The sequence below is a fragment of the Salvelinus namaycush genome, chromosome 25 (genome assembly GCF_016432855.1).
Source record: "Salvelinus namaycush isolate Seneca chromosome 25, SaNama_1.0, whole genome shotgun sequence".
Lineage (NCBI taxonomy): Eukaryota > Metazoa > Chordata > Actinopteri > Salmoniformes > Salmonidae > Salvelinus > Salvelinus namaycush.
Window position 1 is genome coordinate 28,384,951 of NC_052331.1, and position 12,923 is coordinate 28,397,873.

At 42.4% G+C, this 12,923-nt stretch overlaps 1 protein-coding gene across 1 annotated transcript in view; it reads right to left on the reverse strand.

Annotated features, from left to right (window-relative positions):
• The window catches only part of LOC120020426 (xenotropic and polytropic retrovirus receptor 1 homolog), a 42,202-nt gene that overhangs the window by 5,396 nt on the left and 23,883 nt on the right, over positions 1–12,923 (reverse strand). The window contains exons 3-11 of the mRNA XM_038964084.1: positions 12,485–12,586; positions 11,853–12,073; positions 5,427–5,576; positions 5,143–5,308; positions 4,672–4,859; positions 4,089–4,268; positions 3,683–3,845; positions 2,773–2,973; positions 2,156–2,322 (exon numbers count right to left, since the gene is read on the reverse strand). Coding sequence (XP_038820012.1) covers positions 2,156–2,322; positions 2,773–2,973; positions 3,683–3,845; positions 4,089–4,268; positions 4,672–4,859; positions 5,143–5,308; positions 5,427–5,576; positions 11,853–12,073; positions 12,485–12,586 — 1,538 coding nt within the window. The remainder of the gene's footprint in view (positions 1–2,155; positions 2,323–2,772; positions 2,974–3,682; positions 3,846–4,088; positions 4,269–4,671; positions 4,860–5,142; positions 5,309–5,426; positions 5,577–11,852; positions 12,074–12,484; positions 12,587–12,923) is intronic.

Sequence of the window (12,923 nt, forward strand, 5' to 3'; positions counted from 1 at the left end):
CCAACAATACACACACACACACACACACAAAGGTTTGGGGTCACGTAGAAATGTCCTTGTTTTTGAAATACATTTTTTGTCCATTAAAATAACATAAAATTGATCAGAAATAGTGTAGACATTGTTAATGTTGTAAATGACTATTGTAGCTGGAAACGGCAGATTTTTTAGGGAATATCTACAGAGCCCATTATCAGCAACCATCACTCCTGTGTTCCAATGGCACGTCGTGTTAGCTAATCCAAGTTTATCGTTTTAAAACGCTAATTGATCAGCTTCATCAAATAGTACCCGCAAAACACCCGTCTCAACGTCAACAGCGAAGAGGCAACTCCGGGATGCTGGCCTTCTAGGCAGAGTTGCAAAGAAAAAGCCATATCTCAGACTGGCCAATAAAAAGAAAAGATTAAGCTGGGCAAAATAACACAGACACTGGACAGAGGAACTCTGCCTAGAAGGCCAGCATCCCGGAGTTGCCTCTTCGCTGTTGACTTTGAGACGGGTGTTTTGCGGGTACTATTTGATGAAGCTGCCAGTTGAGGACTTTTGAGAAACAGACGCCTCACACTAGACACTCTAATGTACTTGTCCTCCTGCTCAGTTGTGCACCGGGGCCTCCCACTCCTGTTTTTATTTCTGGTTAGAGCCATTTTGCGCTGTTCTGTGAAGGGAGTAGTACACAGCGTTGTACGGGATCTTCAGTTTCTTGGCAATTTCTCGCATGGAATAGCCTTTATTTCTCAGAACAAAAATAGACTGATGAGTTTCAGAAGAAAGTCTTTGTTTCTAGCCATTTTGGGCCTGTAATCAAACCCATAAATGCTGATGCTTCTGATACTCAACTAGTCTACAGAAGGCCAGTTTCATTGCTTCTTTAAATCAGCACAACACTTTTCAGCTGTGCTAACATAATTGCAAAAGGGTTTTCTAATGATCAATTAGCCTTTTAAAATGATAAACTTGGATTAGCTAACACAACATGCCATTGGAACACAGGAGTGATGGTTGCTGATAATAGGCCTCTGTACGCCTATGTAGATATTCCATTAAAATAAAAATCTGCCGTTTCCAGCTACAAGTCATTTACAACATTAACAATGTCTATCTACACTGTATTTCTTATCAATTTGATGTTATTAAAATGGGGGAAAAAATTGCTTTTCTTTCAAAAACAAGGACATTTCTAAGTGACCCCAAACTTTTGAACGGTAGTGTATATATATTGAACAAAAATATAAACGCAACATGTAAAGTGTTGGTCCCATGTTTCATGAGCTGAAACAAAAGATCCCAGACAGACATTTTCCAATTGCACGAAAAGCATATTTGTATCAATTTATTTGAAAAAGAATTTGGCAGAATGTCCAACCGGCCTCACAACCACAGACCACGTGTGTGGCGTCTTGTGGGCCATACAGCGGTGTGCTGATGTCAACATTGTGAACAGCGTAGCCCATGGTGCGGTGGGGTTATGATATGGGCAGGAAAAAGCTACGGACAACGAACACAATTGCATTTTATTGGTGGCAATTTGAATGCACAGAGATATTGTGACGAGATCCTGAGGCCCATTGTCGTGCCATTCATCTGCTGCCATCACATCATGTTTCAGCATGATAACGCACGGCCCCATGTCGCAGGGATCTGTACACAATTCCTGGAAGCTGAAAATGTTCCAGTTATTCCATGACCTGCATACTCACCAGACATGTCACCCATTGAGCATGTTTGGGATGCTCTGGATTGACGTGTACGACAGCGCGTTCCAGTTCACGACAATATCCAGCAACTTCGCACAGCCATTGAATAGGAGTGGGACAATATTCCACAGGCCACTGATCAACTCTATGCAAAGGAGATGTGTTGTGCTGCATGAGTCAAATGGTGGTCAAACCAGATACTGACTGGTTTTCTGATCCACACCCCTACTTTGTTTTTTTATGTATCTGTGACCAACAGATGCATATCTCTATTCCCAGTGATGTGAAATCCATAGATTAGGGCCTAATTCAATTATTTCCTGATATATGAACTGTAACCCAGTAAAATCTTTGAAATTGTTGCATGTTGCATTTATATTTTTGTTCATAGATGATTAAATCAATATTTAACATTTTGGTTGGTATAGCTTTTTCCCCCAAAGGTGCATACTAACTTTCTGGGGGTAGACGATCTCCTCTCGGAGTAAGGTGTTATCGCCTGCGTTTCGGTCAAACAGGCCCCAGTCCATCTTCAGGTCCCACACCAGGGTGTAACAGGAACTGACTATGGAACAGCCAATCAGCAGGTAGAAGAAGATCTTAGCTTCGTTGTGACTCGCAGCTAGGAGAGAGGCATACCAGTTTGACACCAAAATATTGAAAACACAAACATATTGACAAGGTCAAATTAATAAGTGTGTAAACATTGTTTCACCCTCATTAAACACCAATGGTATTCACTAAGTTGAAGGCTTATATTTAGGATAATGTTTTTCAGCTTTGTCATAAACATTTTCAAAAAAGTCTATAATCTTATTCAATTATTTGATATATTTGACATGTGATAAGGTCACACAGAGGGCCAAAGATTATTAAATACACCAGTGATAATCTGAGGTACCCAAAAGAGCCACTAGATATCTTGTGCTAGGTTATATAAAATCCTTGAAAGAAACCAAAATTCCGGTACTTTACTGGTAAACTTCTAAAGTTTCCAGTAATATACCATCCCTTTGTAACTGTACTAATGTCTGAGGAGTACACTAGTACAATACAGTATCACGACACTCACAATTCTCTTTGTGAGTGCTGTACAGGGCAGCGAAGGTGACCACGAAGAAAGTGGTCGAGTATTTCCCGGCGTTGACCAGGTGAGGGAAAGCCCGTTTGGAGTCACGGTAACGGCGCAGACACTGCACGAAGCGGAACCACGCCGGTAGACACTGGATCACGGCCCGCACACCGTACGAATAGGAGTGACACACGCCTCCACCTATCATAATACACATTGATTAGAAATGAACAGATCAAATCATGCGCACGGTATATGAGTAGGAGTGACACATGCTTCCATCTATCACAATGATTATCAGTCAACCAATAAAATCCGCCGAATATGTTCCATTGAAATTCCCCTTTGGATGAATTAGACATTTTCTTTATAGGAATGCAATTCAATATACACAAATGACTTGAGTTTAAAATGGAGTTGACTCCAACACTTCTCACCCATGCAATCAATAACATAAACGTGATAAAACATGTGTTGGAACAGGGTTAGGTGGTGGTGGTGTGTATGTTTGTTTGGACTGGATAATGTTTGTTGTGTTTGCATTATGTGTGTGTGGACTAGGCTATGTTTGTTTGGACGAAAGTCTTGAGGGTATGTTTAGTGTGGGCTAGATCAGGCTGTAGGCTTGTTTTGGCTGAGCTTTGTGTGTTTGGATAAGGCTGTGTTGAGTTGTGTTGTGTTTAGTTGTGTGTGAGAAAGAGATATATACAGACAGAGAAAGGAGAGAGGGACAAAGGAGGAGAGAAAAATAAAAGTAACCATCAGAAATAAGAAAAGCCCCGATTGAAGGTCTGAAACTCTAACAAGCTTATTTTCAATGGAGCTTGGAGTGTGTATTTGTGTCTCCGTGCTTGTATGTTGGCATGTGTATGTGTGTGTATCCATGTGTACTCATGTATCCATTGCTTACTGTCCTGCAGTAGCCCGTCCTGTTGCTTCCAGTCGAGCTCGAAGCTGTAGAAACAGATGAGGTACTCCAGGTCCATCAGAACCACCCCTAGAGAGTTGAGCTGGTCAGCCAGCCAGAAGTCTGCAAACTCTACCCTGTGGAACGGGGCTGTCACCACACGGAACTGGAGGAGAGGGAGGGAGGGATATGGGAAAAGTAGAGGGGGGGCAGAGAGGGAAATAGAGAGAAGGAAACAGAGAGAGAGAAAGAGAGGGAAACAGAGAGAGAGACAGAGGAAAATAGATAACTATATATTACTGATCAGGATACAGAATACACCACTTGGCAACGTCAAATGTCAATATTTTTCCCCCATCATGATGCCAAGTACATTCAGACATGTTCAGCAGCTTTCTGAGCGTCTCACCAGCAGTTTGAGGAGCCAGAAGCGTGACTTGTAGTAGAGGGTCTTGAAGGGGTTGATGAGGAAGAGTAAGAAGAAGCCGTAGAGGACCAGCGGGTTGGCCTGCATGGGCACCAGAATGGATTTGGAGAACAGACAGGAAAGGATGCTCACACACCACAGCACCCCCAGGAAACCAGCAATCTATGTGTAGGAGAGAAGAGAGGTTAATTGGTGTTGGAATTTGATTGCATTTTCAATCTATTACTGTGTCATTCCATTCTACTGCTTATTGCTTTGGCAACAGTTGATTGCTAATTTCATATCAATAAAGCTAGTTTAAATTTGAGACAAAGAAAGAGAGCGAGAGATAGGTGGAGAAAGAGAGAGAGATAGGGGTAGAGAGATGGGGGAGAGAGAGCGAGAGATAAGGGGAGAGAGAAAGATAATTCAAACAAATTACTTGATACTAATGTGAAAATAAAAGATTCAGTAACACGACAATAAATGTGAACACAAACAACCACATAGTTACAACTAATATCCATGGCTGTATGAATAAAACACAATCAGTATCCAACCACTGTATAGAGGCCCAAACTCCTACCTCAAAGAGGTGCTGGTGGGAGAGGTTGTTGCGTGGGTTGAGCTCGAAGATAAGCACGTGGTTAACCCCTGCCTGGCGCCAGCCGTACGTGTTGATGCCCAACAGGAAGAGGAACTCGATCAGCAGGAAGCCGCCGCGGTAGATCCTCACCAGTGGCCACACGTTGGCATTCTCTATCACAACCGCAGCTAGCGGGCAGGACGGTTAATAACACATTCATAACATATTAATTACACAAAGGCAACTTTGTCGATAACTGAGCTATCAAACCCTGAACTAGAGGACTAGGGCCTGTTTGAAATAATGAGAATTGGGATATGTGAAAAATGGACGTAGAAAATCTCACTATCAAGCCAATCTTTTCACATGGTAAAGCGTTTCACACCACCATGGTTTAAAACCTGTGTTACAGCTTCAGTAAGACAGAGGGTAGGAGGAGAATAGGGGAAAAGGCAGGGAAGACAGCTATACCTGTGATGACGACGGTGACCATGAGGACTAGGAAGACTCCACAGTACAACCCAACCCTAAAGGTGGTCCACGCCGGAGCAGGCTGTGCAGCACCCAGTGGTGGCACTCGTAGCCTCTTCATGGCTCGCTGTCTGTCTCCTCCCTCCAACTCTTGTGTTACCAGGGCCTGCGAGGAGAGAGATTGTGTCACAGCTAAAAGACAAAAACTGAAATGATTATAGTACATTGCTACGAGCCAATACTTCTCATTGATAAGAAGGGGAAACAAAATGGCTGTCCAGTACCTCAGTCTCAGAGATGAGCTGGGTGATCTTCTTGCAGGTGTAGAAGGGGGCAACCTCCACATGGGCCACGCGCCAGTCGGCCCCCCGCGACGTCTCCAGGATCTTATCATGCTTCTTCAGGATTTTACGGAAACCTGTGAAGTTCAGATTCTGGGGAGACGAGAGGAGAAACAGTTGAATGGTTATAAGTAGGGGTCTCTCAGATTCCTTTTTCGGATCCCTCAGATATATTTTTTGGACCATCAGTAGGGGTCTCCCAGATTATTTGCTTGTACAGATATGACAAAACCTGTTGCAATTGATCAGGTGACACAAAACAACAAGGTTAGGCTTAGCGGTAGGATGTCTAGGGTTGGTGTTTAGGAGCTGGTAACTAACGCTGGTAGTTCTGCAGCAGGATGAGGTAGTAACCAGGAATAGTGTATAGGGGGTGATATCTAAAGGTAGTATCCAGGGTTGGAAATTAACACCCGCCAAAGGCAGGTAGATCGTCATTGGCGGGTAAGAATGTCTATTTCACCAGTCAAATTGGAGGGTGGTCACACAACATTTAGGATTATATTTTTTTTTTATCCGAAGCCCATATGTGGAAGTTGGCCAAATTGACAAGGCTACTAAAACGTGACTTTGTCTTCGTGTTTTCTTTGGCAAGTTACATTGTTTTGTTCACATGCTAGGTTGTTTTTCAACATTAGAGTTTGCTGCAACTTTCTGCTGCTAGGAAGACATCACAGTCTTAATATTTCTTTCATCACAGACAAGCAAGTGTGAAAGTTACCATGGTTACGGCCCTTAAAGGAGGCAGCTGAACATTTGTCTCACCTAATGATTGCGCTCGATTAATAATGAATCACTCCCAAAAAACATTTATCCATGTACTTTTTGTCATTAATCTCGTAGATTTACTTGTGTGCTTCGACACTGAACAAAAATATAAACTCAACATGTAAAGTGTTGGTCCCATGTTTCATGAGATGAAATAAAAAATCCCAGATATTTTCCATATGCACAAAAAGCTTATTTCTCTCAAATTTTGTGCACAAATTTGTTTACAAGCCTGTTGGTGAGCATTTCTCCTTTGCCAAGATAATCCATCGACCTGACAAGTGTGGCACATCAAGAAGCTGGTTAAACAGCATGGTCATTACTAGGGTTGCACATTTTGGGGCATATTCATAGGTGGAAACTTTCCGTGGGAATTAACGGAAATATGGGAAATAACGGAAATATATGGGAATTAACGGAAATATGCAAATTAATATTATGTTTTTTTGCATTGGATATATTTACCATATCATATTGAGACAAACATAAACCTTTTACCTTATCATAAGTAGACATATTGCAAATAATTAAATCCTTCCAATAGAAATTTAAAAAACTATTTAGTTACGAATTGAACTTTAATTAAATGAGTTGACTCTTCACATGGGATGATTTCACTGAACAACAAAAGAAAGGGAATATTGAATGATGCCCAATGATCCATCGCATCTCCCAAAAACGTTTTCAACATACATCTGTAAAATGATAGTCTAGAAACTAAAACTTTGGTTGTCTTCCTCTCAGGCTTCCATGTCTTCTCCCTGGACCTCCTCAATGTCCACCTTTAATTTTTTATTTATTACACCTTTATTTAACCAGGTAGGCCAGTTGAGAACAAGTTGTCATTTACAACTGCAACCTGGCCAAGATAAAGCAAAGCAGTGCGCCACAAACACAGAGTTACACATGGAATAAACAAACGAACAGTCAATAACACAATAGAAAAAATATGTATACAGTGTGTGCAAATGAAATAAGGAGGTAAGGCAATAAATAGGCCAAAAGTTGCGAAGTAATTACAATTTAGCAATTTACACTGGAGTGATAGATGTGCAGATGAGGATGTGCAAGTAGAAATACTGGTGTGCAAAACAAAAACAAATATGAGGTAGGTAGTTGGTTGGATGGGCTATTTACAGATGGGCTGTGTACAGCTGCAGCAATCGGTAAGCTGCTCTGACAGCTGAGGCTTAAAGTTAGTGAGGGAGGTATCTTCAGTGATTTTTGCAATTCGTTACAGTCATTGGCAGCAGAGAACTGGAAGGAAAGGTGGCCAAAGGAGGTGTTGACTTTGGGGATGACCAGTGAAATATACCTGCTGGAGCGCGTGCTACGGGTGTTGCTATGGTGACTAGTGAGCTGACATAAGGCGGAGCTTTACCTAGCAATGACTTACAGATGACCTGGAGCCAGTGGGTTTGGCGACAAATATGTAGCGAGGACCAGCCAACGAGAGCATACAGGTCGCAGTGGTGCGTAGTATATGGGGCTTTGGTGTCAAAACGGATGGCACTGTGATAAGACTGCATCCAATTTGCTGAGTAGAGTGTTGGAGGCTGTTTTGTAAATGACATCGCCGAAGTCAAGGATCGGTAGGATAGTCTGTTTTACGAGGGTATGTTTGGCAACATGAGTGAAGGAGGCTTTGTTGCGAAATAGGAAGCCGATTCTAGATTTAACTTTGGATTGGAGATGCTTAATGCGAGTCTGGCAGGAGAGTTCACAGTCTAGCCAGACACCTAGGTATTTATAGTTGTCCACATATTCTAAGTCAGAACCATCCATAGTAGTGATGCTAGTCGGGCAGCGATCGGTTGAAGAGCATGCATTTCGATTTACTAGCATTTAAGAGCAGTTGAAGGCCACGGAAGGAGTGTTGTATGGCGTTGATGCTCGTTTGGAGGTTTGTTAACACAGTGTCCAAAGAAGAGCCAGATGTATACAGAATGGTGTCTTGAACATCAGACTCTGAGGCCTCATCTTCACTGTCACTTTCCAACCTTGTTGAGAATGGCTCATTGTCAGGCTCAAAAAGCCTCAAATTTGCCCGGATGTCCACTCATTTTTTAAACCTGGTCAGCCTGTTGCGTGATTTGGTGTGTGTGTGTGTGTGTGTGTGTGTGTGTGTGTGTGTGTGTGTGTGTGTGTTCCCAAACAAGGACCAGTTGCGCTCTGGAGGCGGCTGATGTTGGTGGGATTTGGAGGATGATGTAGGCAATAGGGGAAAGAGCCTCAGATCCAGGTGGCTGAGTCCACCAGGTGGCTGATGAGATACAGTGGGGCAAAAAAGTATTTAGTCAGCCACCAATTATGCAAGTAATTTTCATCATAGGTACACTTCAACTATGACAGACAAAATGAGAAAAAAAAAATCCAGAAAATCACATTGTAGGATTTTTAATGAATTTATTTGCAAATTATGGTGGAAAATAAGTATTTGGTCACCTACAAACAAGCAAGATTTCTGGCTCTCACAGACCTGTAACTTCTTCTTTAAGAGGCTCCTCTGTCCTCCACTCGTTACCTGTATTAATGGCACCTGTTTGAACTTGTTATCAGTATAAAAGACACCTGTCCACAACCTCAAACAGTCACACTCCAAACTCCACTATGGCCAAGACCAAAGAGCTGTCAAAGGACACCAGAAACAAAATTGTAGACCTGCACCAGGCTGGGAAGACTGAATCTGCAATAGGTAAGCAGCTTGGTTTCAAGAGATCAACTGTGGGAGCAATTATTAGGAAATGGAAGACATACAAGACCACTGATAATCTCCCTCGATCTGGGGCTCCACGCAAGATCTCACCCCGTGGGGTCAAAATGATCACAAGAACGGTGAGCAAAAATCCCAGAACCACACGGGGGGACCTAGTGAATGACCTGCAGAGAGCTGGGACCAAAGTAACAAAGCCTACCATCAGTAACACACTACGCCGCCAGGGACTCAAATCCTGCAGTGCCAGACGTGTCCCCCTGCTTAAGCCAGTACATGTCCAGGCCCGTCTGAAGTTTGCTAGAGAGCATTTGGATGATCCAGAAGAAGATTGGGAGAATGTCATATGGTCAGATGAAACCAAAATAGAACTTTTTGGTAAAAACTCAACTCGTCGTGTTTGGAGGACAAAGAATGCTGAGTTGCATCCAAAGAACACCATACCTACTGTGAAGCATGGGGGTGGAAACATCATGCTTTGGGGCTGTTTTTCTGCAAAGGGACCAGGACGACTGATCCGTGTAAAGGAAAGAATGAATGGGGCCATGTATTGTGAGATTTTGAGTGAAAACCTCCTTCCATCAGCAAGGGCATTGAAGATGAAATGTGGCTGGGTCTTTCAGCATGACAATGATCCCAAACACACCGCCCGGGCAACGAAGGAGTGGCTTCGTGAGAAGCATTTCAAGGTCCTGGAGTGGCCTAGCCAGTCTCCAGATCTCAACCCCATAGAAAATCTTTGGAGGGAGTTGAAAGTCCGTGTTGCCCAGCAACAGCCCCAAAACATCACTGCTCTAGAGGAGATCTGCATGGAGGAATGGGCCAAAATACCAGCAACAGTGTGTGAAAACCTTGTGAAGACTTACAGAAAACGTTTGACCTCTGTCATTGCTAACAAAGTATTGAGATAAATAACAAAAGTTTATCTCAATACTTTGTTATATACCCTTTGTTGGCAATGACAGAGGTCAAACGTTTTCTGTAAGTCTTCACAAGGTTTTCGCTGCCTACCACCGCTCAGTCAGACTGCTCTATCAAATCATAGACTTAATTATAACATAGGTCATTAATATGGTTGAATCCAGAAACTATAATCTCGAAAACAAAACGTTTATTCTTTCAGTGAAATACGAAACAGTTCCGTATTTTATCTAACGGGTGGCATCCATAAGTCTAAATATTCCTGTTACATTGCACAACCTTCAAAGTTATGTCATAATTAAGTAAAATTCTGGCAAATTAGTTCGCAACGAGCCAAACTGTTGCATATACCCTGACTCTGCGTGCAATAAACGCGAGAGAAGTGACACAATTTCACCTGGTTAATATTGCCTGCTAACCTGGATTTCTTTTAGCTAAATATGCAGGTTTAAAAATATATACTTCTGTGTATTGATTTTAAGAAAGGCATTGATGTTTATGGTTAGGTACAGTTGTGCAACGATTGTGCTTTTTTCGCAAATGCGCTTTTGTTAAATCATCCCCCGTTTGGCGAAGTTGGCTGTCTTTGTTAGGAAGAAATAGTCTTCACACAGTTCGCAACGAGCCAGGCGGCCCAAACTGCTGCATATACCCTGACTCTGTTGCAAGAGAAGTGACACAATTCCCTAGTTAAGAAATTCATGTTAGCAGGAAATATTAACTAAATATGCAGGTTTAAAAATATATACTTGTGTATTGATTTTAAGAAAGGCATTGATGTTTATGGTTAGGTACACGTTGGAGCAACGACAGTCCTGTTTCGCGAATGCGCACCGCATCGATTATATGCAAAGCAGGACACGCTAGATAAACTAGTAATATCATCAACCATGTGTAGTTAACTAGTAATTATGATTGATTGATTGATTGTTTTTTTATAAGATAAGTTTAATGCTAGCTAGCAACTTACCTTGGCTTCTTACTGCATTCGCGTAACAGGCAGGCTCCTCGTGGAGTGCAATGTAAAGCAGGTGGTTAGAGCGTTGGACTAGTTAACCGTAAGGTTGCAAGATTGAATCCCTGAGCTGACAAGGTAAAAATCTGTCATTCTGCCCCTGAACAAGGTAGTTAACCCACCGTTCCTAGGCCGTCATTGAAAATAAGAATGTGTTAACTGACTTGCCTAGTTAATTAGGGCCGATTTCAAGTTTTCATAACAATCGAAAATCGGTATTTTTGGACACCGATTTGGCAGAATTGTTTAAAAAAAATATATAGATATTTTTTTTAAACAATTCTGCCAAATCGGTGTCCAAAAATACAGATTTTTGATTGTTATGAAAACTTGAAATCGGCCCTAATTAACTAGGCAAGTCAGTTGCCTTGTGTATATGTGGCAGGGCAGGCACTTTGTTGATTATTGATGTTCAGTTGTAGAACTGTTTATCTGTTTTTAATATTGGATTTAAAAATATTTATTTGAACATAATTGGTTAAAAGACGGATGTCACAAAAATTAAATTAAGCAATATACCCCATTACTTCTTACTAGAAATATATTTGTTTAAAAACATTAGAAAGGATGCCCATCAATTGTGTTGTAGTAACAGCAAGAAAAAAAACTATTGCCTGGTAAAAACACCTGAGTGGCTGGTAGATTTAAACAATCTATCTGCCACAGTGGCTGGTGGACCAAAAGGTTAATTTCCCACCCTGGTAGTGTCTACTAACTTGGTAATTCTGCAGCAGGATGAGGCTGAGGTAGTATCTAGCGATAGTGTCTAGGGCACAGGAGGTTGGTGGCACCTTATTTCGGGCTCATAGTAAAGGCTGGAATGGAATAAATGGAATCGAACTCATCATTTGATACCCTTCCAGACACTCCATTCCAGTCACTATTATGAGCCTTCCTCCCCTCAGCAGCCTCCTGTGGTCTAGGGGTAGTGTCTAGGGTTTAGGGTACTAACCTGGTAGTTCTGTAGCAGGATGAGGCTGAGGTAAAACTCGGAGAAGGCCAGCTGCAAGTCCTTGATGTTGCGGTGTTTGCAGCGCTCCTGCTGGGACAGGTGGAAGACGGCCTTGCGGCGGCGACGGAGGCCTTGCATGCTGCTTTCCCGCTGAGCGTCCAGCGACGACTGCAGCTCATTTTGGAGAGTGGCGAAACGACGCTGGGCCTCGGCTAGCTTTTCTGGAGAGGGGGAGAGAAAGGGAGGAGAGGGGGAGAAAAGAGGGGGAGAGAAGAGCCAGAGAGAGGAGGAAGGGTCATGGGAAGGAGAGAGATGGAGATTGAGTAAGAGAGAGAGGCAGTCTGATTCTGTCTCTGTTGCCTAACTGTTGGTTTCTGGCAGGGAGAATCACTCCCTAAGGGTTTAAATGTTTGTCTTCTGAACAGATGGGCCTTTAGTGGCCTTGGCCAGTAGTGGACAGTGGAGGAGCGTGTAACTTTTTGCTAATCACGCAATGTGAATGTGCTGTAGTTTTTTTTGTACAATCATAGAAACGTCTAGCTAACTAGAGAGAGACACATGGTAGTTTGGTTATATGAGGTGCAGGATGACATAAATGAACAACACATTGTTGTACACAGTTGTACAGTTACCTGAGTAGAATGTGTTGATTTTGGCCAGCTCCTTCTCACACGCCTGAAAGAACTTCTCCTCAAACTTGGCATAGTATCTCTTGACTGTGTCCTCGTCTGTGACTGGAAAGAACGAGGTGTTATTAATCTGGTCTCTTACAGAAAAGCTGACGAATTTAAGGGGTTTGCAAATGTCTTTGAGAGCTTGCTATTTTTGCCACTTGTGATATCAAATTCATTTCACATCTGATGTATTTCAACACTAGCACCCCTGATTCAACCATCTAAAATCAGCAACCCCTTGTTTAGTGGGAATCCATCAAACATGTTTAAAACGACTGGATCCCTAAGACTGTGTTGAGAGAGGCTGTCTTAAAAGATATGGTTAGTTATTTGAGAGTCAGCGTTGAGCAAGGCTTCTGTACATACATGACACAGTTATTACTTAACCTCTCTTGGC